General features: G+C 39.7%; 1 protein-coding gene across 3 annotated transcripts in view; it reads right to left on the bottom strand.

The window, feature by feature from the left end:
• PPP3CB (protein phosphatase 3 catalytic subunit beta) overlaps positions 1 to 13909 on the bottom strand; it is a gene marked incomplete at both ends in the record, with an annotated part of 49517 nt that extends 35608 nt beyond the window's left edge. For all 3 annotated transcript variants that reach the window (XM_084245796.1, XM_084245798.1, XM_084245797.1), the window contains one exon: positions 13825 to 13909. In XM_084245796.1, the coding sequence (XP_084101922.1) occupies positions 13825 to 13909 (85 nt within the window). The remainder of the gene's footprint in view (positions 1 to 13824) is intronic.
• Positions 13910 to 15628: the final 1719 nt, after the last annotated feature.

The following is a 15628-nucleotide window of genomic DNA, read 5'->3' as shown; positions in this document are numbered from 1 at the left end:
AAGACTTTGAAATCAATCCCTCTTGGTTTCCTTTTTTTTTTTAGATACTTAGTGAAAAATAAATTGAACTTACTTACTTTTCTTTCTTTAGAGCATTTATTCCCATTACTGTTACTAAACTGATAATAAGGCACCAAAATGTATTTGTTCCCCCCAAAATAGTATGTCTAGATTCTAATAAAACAAAAACCTCCATTAAGGTATGGTTTTTATTAAAAAATAAACAAACCATTATATGTGCTTGGTAATATTCATTTTGACCAAATTACTCTGTTGAAAATTTTCTTTCAAGGCCAAGAGCATACAATGGGAAAAGGAAAGTTTCTTCAACCAATGATAATGGGAAAACTGGACAGTCACATACCAGAGAATGAAATTAAACCACAACTTCACACCATATGCAAAAATCAGTTCGAAATGAATTGAAGACTTGGATTTAAAACCTGAAACCATAAAATGCATGGAAGAAAACACAGGCAAAACACTCCACAATAATGGCTTCAGTGATATCTTTGGGGACTTCGGGAATAAGAGGAAGGAAAACAAAAGCAAAAACACACAAAAAACAAACGGGACTACAAACTGTAAATATAAAACCTCTGCACAGCAAAGAAATTCAAAAAGATGAAGACACCCTACTAAATGAGTGAAAATATCTGCTCATCATATATTTAACAAGGGACATTAATATTCTAGATCTATGAAAATTTCATATAACTAAAGGAAACAAATAACCCAATCAAAAAATGGGCAAAAGAGCTAGACACTTCTCCAAAGACATTCAAATGGCCAGCAAGCACATGAAAAATTGTTCATTATCACTTATCATCAGGGAAATGCAAATCAAAACCACAATGAGGTAACACCTCACAACTATGACAACTAGAGAAACAACTGTAGGTAATGGTATGTAAAAAGAAGAATCTTAATAGACTGCTGGTGGGAATGTAAACTGATGCAACCCCTTTGAAAACAATATAGAAGTTCTAAAAATGTTAAAAATATATCTACCACATGATACAGCAATTCCACTCCCAGGTATTTTATATTCAAACAATATAAAAACATGAATTCCAAGGAATATACTCACTCCCATGTTCACTGCAGCACCATGTTCAATAGCCAAGTTATATATCCAACACCCTTTCATTATAAATTGCTCAAAAAATAAGCGGAAGTTCCTCAACTTAATAAAGAACATCAAAAAAATAAAAATATGTGGTATATGCACACAACAGAATATTCCTCGGCTATTAAAAAAAAAAGAATCTTCCCACTTGTGACAACATGGCTAGAATTAGAGGTGATCATGCTAACCTTAGTAAGTCAGGAGAAATGCAAATACCAGATGACCTCACACATATGTAGAATATAAAGGAACAGACAACCAAACCAAAATAAACCCTTGGATTCCTACGGCAGAACTGAGGCTACCAGAAATGAGAGAGGTAAGACTGAAGGGTAGTGGGCATGCAAAAGACTGATAAAGAATAATTGGTGCTTTGGTGATGGGCACCATGTGGTAAGATACATTTTAAAAGATGTGAACCTAGGGCCTCCCCTGGTGGTGCAGCGGTTGAACGCTGGGCTGCGAAGCATCCCATAGCCTCTGCAGCGCCGGTTCCCTCTCCGGCCTCTCCGGCCACCCCGGCCACCCCTGCCACCAGCGAGGGTCCCACATGGCGCGCAGACCTCTCCTGCCGGGTCCCTCTGCCTGTTCTGTTCCCTGCTCTGGCTCTGGTGAATTCTCTCACCCTCCTGCACTTCTGTTCTGACTGTACCCAATGCTTGTATAAATAAATAAATAAATCTTTTAAAAAAAAAGAAAAAAAAGATGTGAACCTATACCCCTAAAACATAGACAGCTTTGCCAACCAATGTTACCTCAATAAGAAAAAATTAATTTCAGGTACTCCATCTCCTTGACCCACTAATCTGGAAAAAAAAAACTTTTAAAAATAAAATATTCCTTTAACCCACTTTTGACTGGAAAAGCATATCAGTAATCATTAACACTCACAAGGTACTTTCACTCAGATTTAATGTATGGTGGCTAAAATTGCCTTAAAAGTTTTAATTTTGGAGGGCCTCCCTGGTGGCAGTGGGGTTGAAGACAGCACTATCTGGCTACTGCCAGCCTCTACAGCCCAGTTCAATCCCTGACCTGCCAGGCAGCTGCCCACATGGCGCAGCGGACCTCTCCTGCCTCACCTGTCGCTCCCCTCAGCAGTGTATTTCGGTACATCTGCCAGTTCTGCTCCCCACTCTGTCTCTGGTGAATCCTCTCACCTCCCGCACTTCTGGCTTACACCCCAGTTCTTGTATGCATAAATAAATAAATCTTTAAAAAGTTTTAATTTGGAAAGTTGGAAAAATAAACAAGGGCTTGATCAATGATGGGGAGGAGAAAGGCTCTTATTTTTTCTACTACTGGGTAAGGAACCCTTATATTAACTAATCTTGTTCCTTAACTCTAAGCAAACCCTACAAACTATTGGCCCATGAGGACTTTTAACAGCAACTATGATACAATCTGTACCAACTGAACAACTCTACTCCAAGCTATCATTCAGATGCCTTTATTTCCCATCACTGCCATCTTTGGCAACTATTCAAAAATCAAAGTTCCTCCTGTCAGCTATACTCTGTATTTCTTTTCTCATATCATGCCATTCTCTTGATATGATCTTGATCTCCTCCCCCCCAATCCTTGTCTATAAATTGAGATTTATATAATTCCCATTATAAAACAAAACAAAAAAAAATCCATCCTTCTATCCCTACACATACACTTTAACTCTTCACAGAATGCTATCCTCATCTCTCTAGTTTAATTAATTAAATCTGTTTCCCTTCAACTCGAGTTCTCAACACTTTTTTTCAAAATGGGCACTGCCCATTTCCCCACACTCTACTCCTCCTAGCACAGCAAGACTTACCTTCTTTTATAAGAATAACCAATAACCATAACCAATTCCAACATCATCACTTCACAGAAAAAAAAAAGTCTCCTTTGTAGTGCATGCCTTCTAGCTACTTTTTAGCCTTGTCTCTGCCATCAACTAAACTCAAGTCATTTCTCACATTCATCCTAAACTCAGGTTCCTGGCTCTCCTTATGCACTTTAAATCCTACCATCATCCAATGTCCACGTGGACGAATTATGTGACGCCTAAGAATTGAATGACTTCAGCTCCACTTGTAACTGGTGGTCCCTAGGAAAAGGGAGGTTCCAGGTTCCCTGCCCCACCCAAGGGAGACCAGAGCTGAGCAGGGAGGAGAGGAAGCTAGAGAGGAGACTGAAGAAGAATGGAAAGGCAGAAAGAGACCTGAAAGAAGCACAAAGAGCACAGAGACATGTGAAGAATCTGCACTTGCTTGTTGGTCCTGGACTGAGTGAAACAGATGTGGGTGAGAGACCTGTGGGGAGGTTAGCAATGGCAGCTTTTATCTTGATTTTGCTCCTTTGGTCCCAAACATTCTGACCCCATTCTGCCCCTTTCCTATGGTTCCCCACCAGAAGGTGCCTTAGACATATGTCAGGCTTTTGGACCTCAGTGGCCCTTCTTTGGGACACCGCTGTTTGGCTGGGCATTTATTCAACAAGGGAATGGGTAACTTTTGGGTGCTTAATTTGGAAACTTTATTCTTCCCCTTTACTGTATTACACACTAACTGTACTAAAGTTACTGTATTACACACTAACTGTACTAACTGTACTGGAAGTTCCTTTCCAGTAAAGGTCTTATATGTTTTGTCTTATTTGAGGGTTGAGGGGAGGGATGACAGACACTATTTAGAGTGGGCAGGTTTGGGGGTTCTGAGGTGCCCCTCTCCATCCTGTAACATATACTCAACTCCTCAGCTTTGGCTATCTCTGAAATCCTGAACTCCAATCTCTTGCTCCTTTCCTTCCAGCTCCATTCCCTTTTCTCCATCTGTTACTCAACTGAATCAAGAACTGGACAATCCCTGCACATTAAACCCCCTGGATACCTTTGCCTCTTACAATTTTGAAGCTATTTTATCATTCACCCACCCTTAAACAACATTTTGATTATTCTGTCCCTTTGTACTTCTATGTTACCTGGCAGGCAAAACTCCAATTCTTGGATGAGTTAGCTGGTTTATTATACTATTTACCTGGATGATTAAGTATAAAAATGGCCTTATGCCAGTACAAATTCAAAATCCAACTCAGTGGCTTGTTGGCAGCTCCCAGCAAACCTATTAAACATTCTAGTCTTTACCCTCTCCCATTCTCCTCAGAGATTTCAGTCACATCCTCTTCCTTGAACCTTAAACTCACTTTATCTCTTACTCAATAATCAACTTTGCATCCAATTTCTGAGAAAATTAAGGCCTTCAGACCAAACTTTGCTTTCCCCACTCTCTCTGTGCACATGTACACCAGTATTCTCATCCTCTGTGGTCTGAATCCCATTCTCTTATCTTTTTATTTTCAGTCATCCTGCCCATTCCACATGGCCCTACTCTGTTTCTTCTGCCTCTGTTTCTTCTGCCATTGACTTTCTGCTGGGCAGATAAAGACTTTAGACTCTATAATCTTAAAAACAATCCAAACAAGTAACTCCTTATTACTGTTTTTGCTTTGTAACTCCCTATTAGAATATATCCCTATTCTAAGCTTCTTGAAAGAGTAATTTACAATGGATATTTTTACTTCCTTACTTTTGTCTGTTTTCCTCATCCTCAATCCACATTTTTCTGGCTTCTGCTTTTTTTCCTCTACCTTTCTGATATCACTCACTTGGCTTTTCTCTAACTTCTCTGGTCATATCTGATAGTCTCTTATCATGGACTTCTAATCCTTTTCCTGATCTTTAAATGTCACTGTATGTCCGTGGCTTTCCTATCATACAACCCTGATCTCACTCATATCATGTCTTTAACATTTTGAAGACTCCCAAACAGACTGCCCAGTCTAGACTACACCCCTTAATTCCAGATCTTTATTAAACTATCAGATATCTCCACTTAGCTGCTCTATAGACAACTAGAACTTGGTATGTCCAAATGTAATATATGCACCTTTCCTCTAAATTATTATCAATATAGCTATCCACCTGGAAATTATCCTAGAAGTCTCTTTCTTCCTCACTCTAAGTGGCCAATAGGTCCTAAATAATTCTGAGTTCTCTGTTCCCTTGGTCCTGAGACCCTGAATAAGTACTTTTTCTTGCCTAGTAATGCAATCTTTTCAATTTTATCCATGCTCCCAAAATACTCAGAATACTTTTTCTAAAAGTCAAGCCTAGCATTCTCCTGTTTCAAAATTGGCTTCACTATATAAAATGAAATTCTTTATCTTAACATAGATTAGACCCTTGTGATCAGAACCTTGCCTACATTTCCAACCCTCATTTTTTTGCCACTGTCTCACATTTCAGACACATTCTTTAAATAAAACATTATTTTAATTTTTAAACTACATCACCTTTTTGTCTCTGTACTTTGCATTCTCTAATGTCTGGAGGCATACTAGTCACATACATCCCAACTTTTGGTAGTTTTTTCTTGTCCCTAAACTTGATTTCAGTGTTGCATTTCTTGAAAACTTTTTCTGATCTTCCCAGACTAGGTTAAAGGTGCCTCCTTCTTTGTAACATAATACAATAGCACACCTCTATTTATCAGACTTAACCAAATGTACTTAAATATCTATCTCCCTCACAAACTCAGGAGCTCTTTGAAGGTAAGAAGCTGTCTTTCCATAAGACCTGAAACCATGAAATACACAGAAGGAAATATAGGTGAAACACTACGTGATTTGCATATCAAAGACATCTTTACAGACACATCACCCAAAGCAGTGATAGTGAAGGCAAAGATAAACAGCTGGGACTACATCAAATTAAAGAGCTTCTGCACAGCAAAAGAGACAATAACAAAAACAAAGAGAAACCCCACCAACTGGGAGAACATTTTTGCACCCAACACTAATGATAAAGGACTGATCACAAAAATCTGCAAAGAGCTGATGAGACTCAACAACAACAAAGAAAATAACCCAGTCAAAAAATGGGCAGAAGAGCTAAAAAGAAACTTCTCTGAAGAGGAAATGCAAATGGCCAACAGACATATGAAAAAATGTTCAACATCACTTGTAATCAGGGAAATGCAAATCAAAACTACCATGACATACCATCTTACACCAGTGAGAATGGCACATATTAAAAAAACTAGCAACAACAAATGTTGGCCAGGTTGTGGAGAAAAAGGAACTCTCCTGCACTGTTGGTGGGAATGCAAACTGGTCCAACCACTATGGAGAGCTGTGTGGAGATTTCTGGACCTACTAAACATAGAGCTTCCATATGATCCAGCAATTCCACTCCTAGGTATTTACCCAAAGGACACAGAAACATCAATTCCAAAGAACACCTGCACCCCTATGTTTATAGCAGCACTATTTACAATAGCTAAGCTTTGGAAACAGCCCAAATGCCCAAAAATAGATGACTGGATCAAGAAGATGTGGTACATATACACCATGGAATATTACTCAGCCTTCAAAAAAGATAAACACATGCAATTTGCAGCAACATGGATGGCGCTGGAAGGGATCATGCTCAGCGAAATAAGCCAAAAAGAAAAAGAAAAATACCGGATGGTCTCACTCATAGCAGGAATCTAGAAAACTTAAATAAGGGACCAGGAAAATGAATAACTATAAGAAAGTGAAAATCAAAATCAATAAAAAACTATGAACCAGAGACACTTTTGGGGGGGTGGGGGCCGGGAGGGGAGGGATTGGGGTCAGAATGGGGCATGTGCAGTTGTATAGGGGAATATAAAAATAAAATTTATTATTTAAAAAAAAAAAAAGAAGCTGTCTTTCATCGCCATAGTGATAAGACATAGGTACTAATAAATGTTCAGTGAATCATTGATATAGTTTCTGGAAAAATTTATCTTGACATTAATTTATTAGCAATAACAATATATTTATAGTGTTTTATTTACAAAGTACTTTCATATGCATAATACCATGTGAATCTGAGAGACATCCTATGAGTTTGATAGAGCAGGTTTCTCTCATTTCACAAATGAGATAACAGGTTCAAAGAAGTGAAATGGTGTTTTAACTGGTAAGGGGTAAAGCCATGATTAGAATTGGTCTTCACAACGCTACTACACTACCATCTGTACCAGTACCAATACGACAATGCCCTTCTGACTAAAAGGGTCATCAAAAGTCTCATTATATGGAAAAAACCCAAGTACCCAACCATGGATAAAAGGGTAAAGATGTATATATTCAATGCAATACTACTCAGGTATAAAAAAGATAAAATCTTGTGATCTGTGATGGCACTTTGAAAGGATTATGCTAAGTGAAGTAAGTATGAAGGAGAAAGATCATATTGTATGATTTTACTCATTTGTGGAATGTAAAGGATAAAAGGCAAACAAGTAAAATAAAAACAAAAGCAACTCTAGAGTCTGACAACAGAATGGTGGTTACTAAAGGGAAAAAGGGGAGAGAATGGATTAAGGGCTGACTGGTTGGTAGTGGATGATGACTGGCCATTTGGTTGTAGGCATGGTGAGATATATACAATTGTTGAACTGAGAAAATGTACTCCTGGAATCTATACAGTGCTGTAAACTGTTACCTCAAAAGAAAGGGAAAAAAGTCTCATCATGAAAAAATGGTACAAGCCATCCTGCTGCCAGGAGTAGAAGCACACATTGGCCACATGAGTTAAGGAAAGGTTCATAAATCCTACATGACTGTCTTCAAAATTTCAAGGCAATCCTTGGGTTCCTTTGAATTTGTGAGAGTTCTTCAAATACAATACCTTTCCCTCAAAATTGGTTCTCTTTCTTAGCTTGTTTTTGATATAACCATTCTGTCACTCGGATTTAAAATATTGGTGTCATCATTCCCTTTCCGGACTCCAAATAAGACAGAATCTTGAAATTCTCTTCATTTTCTTATATTTCTATTGCTGCAATGCTAGTTCAAGTTGTGAACTAAAACAATCAACCTCTCTTTCGCCCTCTTGTTTGTACAAAGCACAGTGGGATAACTCAAAAATTTTGGGTAGTTTTGTTAAGGACTAAAAAAATAAAAGGAAATAAAGCATGACACTTATTTTCAAGGTCCCTCTCAATTTGACCATTCCAGTCTATTATATGCCATTCCAACCTCTGACCCCAGCTACAAGTGCTCAATTTAATCAATCCAAGCAAAATTAGTCTGATTACTGTTTCCTTAAAATGTTCTGCTCTTCCACTTATTTCATTCCCACACCCAATTACTGATACCATATATCTACTGCTTAATATTATTCACAATTTGTGTCATATCTGGTTTCTCTCTTTCCCTTAACTCATGCCTTGGTCATTCTGATTTAAGCCTTGATTTAAGCCTCTCTCCTTCCAATATTCTATACAATACCATGAGTAAACTTTCAAAACACAATCTTCTACTTAAAAATCTTAAAAATCAGTAGTAATAATGATGATGGCTACCATTGGTTGAATATTTACATGTCAGGACCATGCACTGTGTTACACACTTTTCTTCAAAAACCCCATAATCATATTTTATTAAGCCTCTTTTACAGATGAAATATTTGAGGCTTGGGGATGTTAATTATCTTGTCCACAGTGGAAAGATTATTATGATAGGGTAGGATTCAAAGCCTGGCAATTTTACGTCATAAACTATGTTCTTAATCTCTCCAGAAGCTACAATGCTTATTAGTTAAAGTTTTCAACTCAACTTGGGTGTCCAAAAGATTGTTTCCAACAACTTCTCCTGGTACTCATCGCCAAGCACTTCACAAACTACTGTCACATAGTTCAAGTCGGTTTTTTTTTCCCAAACTCCATGCGTTTCTGTTGCTTTTTTTCTTACCAGAAAATATTTTCTCTACCCAAATCCTACCTTTATCATTGAGAAATTCTACTCATCTTTCAAAGCCTACCTCAAAAATTCATTTCCAGTGATGTTTTTTCTCTCCGAGTAAAATAGTCAATTCTTTCTTTAAAATTCCATTAGCGGGCCTCCCCTGGTGGCGCAGGCGTCGAGGGCCATACTGTGAAGCTGTCCGCAGCCTCGGCAGCGCAGGTTGGATCCTGGCCGGCTGGTGAGAATCCCACATGGCGCAGGAGACCTCTCCTATCTTGCCCTCTGCTCACCTCAGCTGTGTATTTTATCAGTCTGCCTGTTCCGTTCCCTGCTCTGTCTCTGGTGAATCCTCTCACCCTCCCGCGCATCTGGCCTGTACCCCAGTTCTTGTATAAATAAATAAAAAAAAAATTCCATTAGCACTTTATACTTAATTCACTGTTATTTCTTACATTAATGCTTCCCCCTTCTAGACCACCAACATTCCAAGAGAATCTCTTACATATTATAAATTATTCAATTTCTTACCCCTAATGCCAAGTATAATGCCTGGTACAAACCAGATTCTCAAAAAAAACAGTACACAAATAAACAGACCAGGTTCACTATTTGAATCCTACCCATCCTTCAAGTCTCTTTTCTTCCAATACAAACCCTTACTAAACCATTCCAGTCCAGAGCAATCACTACCTACTTTGAACTCAATTCACTGCTCTGCCATTTATTTGAGATTAATCACATCTATCCATATGAAATATACTACTTTTCATGAGTCCTTATTTTCCCAAAAACTAAATCTATGTTACCTGTATTTCCATTGTTTCCCTACAGTTTTTGGCTTATGGCAGCCAGTGAATAAATATTTGCTATTCGATTAACATGGTGTTCCAAATAAATTTTACATTCCATACAAGGATGCCCAATTAACTTCAGCTTATTTCATCTCTGTGTATAAACATTCTCATGGTAAAATGAAGTCATATGATTGGCACTAAAACACACCTCATTTAATAAATTAAGGTTCTTTTCACCAAACTTTTCCTTATAACTCTTGCCAATTCATTTAATAGTTCTGGAACCTGAAGCCTTTGCCTCACTACTGAGCAGCTGTATTTCCTCCTTGGCATTTCCTTCTAAGATGACTTGTTTCCACAGTGTTCTTTCTCCTTGATACACATACACACACATGCGCACACGCACACATACACAGAGTATATTCTCTGTTCCTTTGCTTTCTCTAGGACACAGGGTACTGAAGATTTATTTTAGAATACTTAACAGTTTAATGGGGGTGGATAGAAGAAGAGAAATCATTTTTAAGAGTTATCTTTTTAGATTAAGTCCACAAAACAGACTTTGCAAACAAAAATTAAAATTTGAGTTGCATTAAAATAAGAAACAGAAATAGAAAAAACAATGACGGAGTTTTGTGCCCTCAACACATCTATGTGGATCATCTAAAAATCTACAATCAAAATAAAGATAAGGTACTGTAAAACATTTTATTAGCCAAATGTAGTTAGCTTTATAAGCAGGGCATTTGGCAACAGAACCTAAATGAATCGTAAGGCAGCACATCAGAAATATATCCATTTAAAAAACTAGATCACAAACAAATTTCAATATTTGGTTTTATCTGAAAGTCTGGTAACTTAAGAGAGAAAGTTAGTAAAACCTGTAACATAAAGAAAATGTGTTGAATGATAAATTCTAGAGAGTAGGTCACATCGGTGGGTACTAAAAACAACATATGCACAGGATAGAAAATGCCCTCTAAGGTGAATTTTTGTATTAAAACTAACAGATTTAATAATCTCAAGGAACAATCTAATTTTACAAATCTGGAACCACATCTATATAGCCAAAAAAATGTACATTTTAAACGTATGGGGAACAAAAAGGATCTGGACAATTCAGGTGAAGTAAATATTTGGGGGAGAGGGGTGAAGGCAGAAAAGACAGCAATATACATAAATTCTGCGTTTTATACTTTAGTTACCCACACCAACTTTGCTGATGTGGCAGTAAGGTACTCATGTGGATGTAGTAAGTTTGTTTCTATTTTATTTTTAATTTCTTATCCTAGTTAAAGAAAATATAATAGTTAAGAGGACACAATATCTCATCTAAATAACTTGGGGTATATCAGTTTTCAAACAAGAATGTGACCTGAGCCAGCAGCTGGAATAAGCTCAGAACTCAATTTGCTTTAACTAGGAAATCTAATCACCTATAACTAGTTATATGTTATTACCACTAATAATTTCAGGGAAGCACTAATTACATTTATATATGAATCACAGTATTCTTAGACCTCAAACATCACATGAAGTGAATTTCAGGCACTGGTGACTAAACACAAAAAGATTTATATTCCATTCAAAACCTACATGCCGGGGCCTCCCCCGTGGCGCAGTGGTTGAGCGCTGGGTTGCGAGGCTGCCTGCAGCCTCTGCAGCACCGGTTTGATTCCCGGCCACCGGGCGAGGGTCCCACATGGCGCGCAGACCTCTCCTGCCGCCCGCTGCTCCCCTCAGCAGTGTACTTCGTCACTCTGCCTGTTCTGTTCCCCTCTCCGGCTCTGGTGAATTCTCTCACCCTCCCGCGCTTCTGACTGTACCCAGTGCTTGTATAAATGTATAAATAAATAAATAAATCTTTAAAAAACAAAACAAAACAAAACAAAACCTACATGCCCATAAAATACAGACCTCCTAACGAGAAGAACACAAATTTTGAGATATTAAAGCTTCAAGAAGTGAGACTACTTGAGTTCAGTGTCAACCAAGATCTCCATAATTTTACTACTATAAAAAGGTACAGATGCAAACCGCACATATTGAACCTAAGAAAGAAATCTGGATCTTAACAGGTTAAACTTAAGTTGAACTAGCACTGTGGTCACATCTTCAGGCAATAGTATCATCAAATACTATAGTACTATAGCAAAAAAGGAATTGAAGATAAAATCTAAAGTGGATTTCTGTATGAAAGATGAATTTCCCAGTAACTTCCACCGAAGCCAGAGATGAAACTCCATGCGCAGTGCGAACTAGTTATACACCACCTCTAAATATATTCTATCAGGCACTCAAACTAGCTAACAAATTCTATAAAGAAATTGAAATTGTCTTGATGAAAATATACTACAAGCACATGAGATCTCACATCCATGAGCTCTAATTAATTATAATTAGTTTACCTTTATCAAATTATTTTTATTCCATGTCAATAAATTTCAAATATGATAGTATCTTGGATTCACAACTTATTTTTAAGGAATATGCCTTATGTTTGGAAACTTATTTTTATTGTATTAAAGCAGTACAGGGAAAACACTACATATGGGCGCCGCTTTACTGACCCCCACCTTGGGTCCATGAGGTCCGCCCGGGAGCAATAAACTTTCCCTTCCCCTGAAAAAAAAAAAAAGAAAAAGAAAAAAAAAGAAAACACTACATATATATATATATATATATATATATATATATATATATATATATATATGGAGACCATAAGCTCACTGTTCAGGAATGTGACTGATTGTCCATCTAATAACAAAGTGCCCAGGGAAATAAACAATACAGTAAGAAAATGAAGAGGCAGCCCATGTCTCCTGTTTCCATCCCATAAAACTCTAAGATTTCATGATAGGACAAATCCCTGAACTACCTTTCTTTTCCTTTTTAAAAAGATTTCTCAGAACAAACATTCCATAAACTTATCCTGCTCATTCCAATGCTTGGTCAAACTAGATACACTAACTATAAGAAGTAAATTTCATAAGCCTGAATACAAATTATCATTATTATTAGAAGAGGCTCAAATTGAAAATTTAAAACACAATGGGAAATAGGCTTTCTTGTTTTTAACATTTTAATGGAAACAGGTCAGATTTCAAAAAGTGGGCTAATGGTGTTAGGAAAAAAGGTATCTTTCAAAAATAAATCTTATACAAAAAGAAAACTTTGCTTTAAGATGATTTCAATCTATTGACTAAGATACATGGTAAAGAAAAGTCACTCCAAAATTCTGTTTTTCACCTTCCTGGCAGTGTCGGAAGTTGATGGGCTCGCCCAGAAAGCATGGAAATCTTAAGCCTTTAACTCTCAATTAGCCTTCAATTCCTCTATTTGAAGTTAATTTGCTGACCTGTTGGTAGACATCCATAAATTCGGCATCAGCTGAGAAATATTTAACTTTTTCTTCTACGGGGAGTGTGTGGGTGTTTGCAGAGGAGGGGTAATCCCCTTTTGGCCTTTGACCAGTGTTGTCGATTTTCTAAGTCAATGTTTCTTCCTGGCCAGGAGGCTTATTATATTTTTTTTTCTTGTTGCTGGGCCTTTCTAGTTACAGTCAGGGCCGGCAAACCCTACCTCATCCCTTCACCTTTGTCCAATCCCATTTGGTTCACCCCATATCTATGCAGGGTGACACCTGGGGGCCGGACGCAAACCCCTGCGGCTAGTGCAAGTGCAAATAGGGAGGAGGACTGTCACAGGGGAACAGGCGTGGGCCAAACCCGAGGTGGTATCTGACGGCTCATCGCCCGGTCCCGCGTGGCCGAAGGATTCCGAGCCCCTAGGTCTGCTCCCGCAAGACACGCATGCAGCTGTCGCGGAGCAGGAAGCTGATCGCAGCCCCAGGCCGCTTTGACAGACCCAATAGGAAAAGAAAAGGGTTCACTGCGGCTAGTAGCCTCACCCCTTCGGCTACGAGAGCACGAGAAACCCCTGTCCCGGTCAGAAGGCAAGCGAGACCGCGGATCCGCAGCTACCGACTCAGCCCAGCCCAGTAGGGGCCCGCCCAGGGGCCACTCCCCAAGGGAGGCAGTCAGTCACTCGCCCGCCCTTCCGGGCCCGCTCGGAGGGGACAGTCTCCCGCCTGCCCTCAGAGAGAGCTTCTCAGGCCAGGCCCCCAGGGCTTCGTCCACCTCTCACCTTTGACGACGCGGTCAGCCCCAGGAGGGGGCGGTGGGGGCGGGGGCGGGGGCGGTGCAGCCCGGGCCGGCTCCGGGGCGGCCATGCTGGGCCCGGGGCTCGGCAAGGTGCTGGGCCGGGCGGGGTTGGGGGCGGGGGCGGCGGCTACCAGAGCCAAGCGGCGGCGCCGCCGGGGAACATGGCGGACCCTCTTTCCCTACAGAGGGGCTAGGACCGGCATGCACCGCGCGTGCGGGGGCGGGGGCGGGGTAGGCTCTAGGGACATAGGCAAAATTACTGAGACAGGAGAGAAACCGGACGAGACTAAGGGATCGGGTTAAAATTCTGTACAAGCAGAAACAAAAGAGGAGAAAGGTCTGTAGCTCGCTGCTGCAGTGAGTGAGTGCTAAGAATCACGAGTGGATCTCATAGATCTTCCAGTAAGATGGGGAGACGAATGAAAACTACTAGCAAGAGAAAACTAGTAGAAAACTACTCGTAAGAGAAATCTATAACAATTTGGCTACCAGATCTGGGTGCTAAAGGGTTGATTGGCAAGGAACAGAGACTAGAGAAGACATTATGTGTGACCATTAAAATGTAGTTTGAAAGAGAATCTGGCCTTTGTGTTTAGAGTCTACAGTTGTCAAGAGTCTGAAGGTATGAAGGCAGCTAGAGCAAATTAGGATCTAAGGGTTAAGAATCAAAACGGTTAAGAGAAAAGGAAGTGGTGGTGGCGCAGCGGTTGAGCGCTGGGTTGCGAAACCGCACGGCCTCTGCGGCGCTCGTTCGATCCCCGCTCCCGGCCACCGGAGGAGGGTCCCACATGGCGCGCAGACCTCTCCTGCCGCCCGCTGCTCCCCTCAGCAGTGTACTTCAGTCCTTCTGCCTGCTCTGCTCCCTGCTCTGGCTCTGGTGAATTCTCTCACCCTCCTGCGCTTCTGACTGTACCCAGTGCATGTATAAACAAAACAAACAAACCAGCAAACAAATAAATAAAGCATGCCTCTATTAAAAAAAAAAAAAAAAAAAGGAAGTGGTGACCAAGAGATGTTCAGAGAGTCTGGAGAAGTCACCTAAAAGGACATGGCCTTTCTTGAGTCATTCAGAAAACAGGAATTTGGAATACAGGGGTAACTAGGAAATTAGTTCCTGAGAAGGGCTTCTGTGCACATGCAGAATCTGTCCCATCAAGTGACTGATGGAAACTTTATAGGGATGGGTATTCATGGGGAGGGGTTAGTAGGAAAAGAAATGATTAGTCAATCAATTATTAGAAAAGAATGTGTATCTGACACCAGCAGATGTACTGAATCATGGACAGAGGTCAGTGTATCCACTAAGATGAATATATACTGATGGCATAGGATCCTGGTGGCATGTGGTGAGAAATTTCTGCCTATTTTCCTGTGTCATAATGGATGGTGAAAATTAGGTAAACAGTAGTCAAAGATCTTAAAGTGCATCTTTGGACCTCTTCTTTTTGCCAATCTCAGTAATTCTGAGACCTAGGGGTAAAGAGGAGAGAAATGACCAAAAAGTATTCTTTGCAAAAGAAGCCCACAAAATATCTTTTAGAGGGAAAAGAATTTGGAGTGGAGGGGGGGAAAAAGGATCTTTCTGGTGTGGAAGTGAAATAATTTCACAGGGGAAGCAAAGGGAAAGAGTAGGAAGGCAGCAAAGAAGCGATAGGAGGCATGTCACAAACCTGAAAACAGAGGGCAACATTGATAGACTACATAGCTCAGGAATGAATTTGTAAGAGGAGTTTAAATCCCAGTCTCCATAAGAAGGGAATGAGCATGTAATGTATTGATTATTGGAG

This window comes from Talpa europaea (genome assembly GCF_964194135.1).
Source record: "Talpa europaea genome assembly, chromosome: 10".
Classification (NCBI taxonomy): domain Eukaryota; kingdom Metazoa; phylum Chordata; class Mammalia; order Eulipotyphla; family Talpidae; genus Talpa; species Talpa europaea.
Note: the sequence above shows the minus strand (reverse complement) of the source record. Positions and strands in the feature narration are given on the sequence as shown.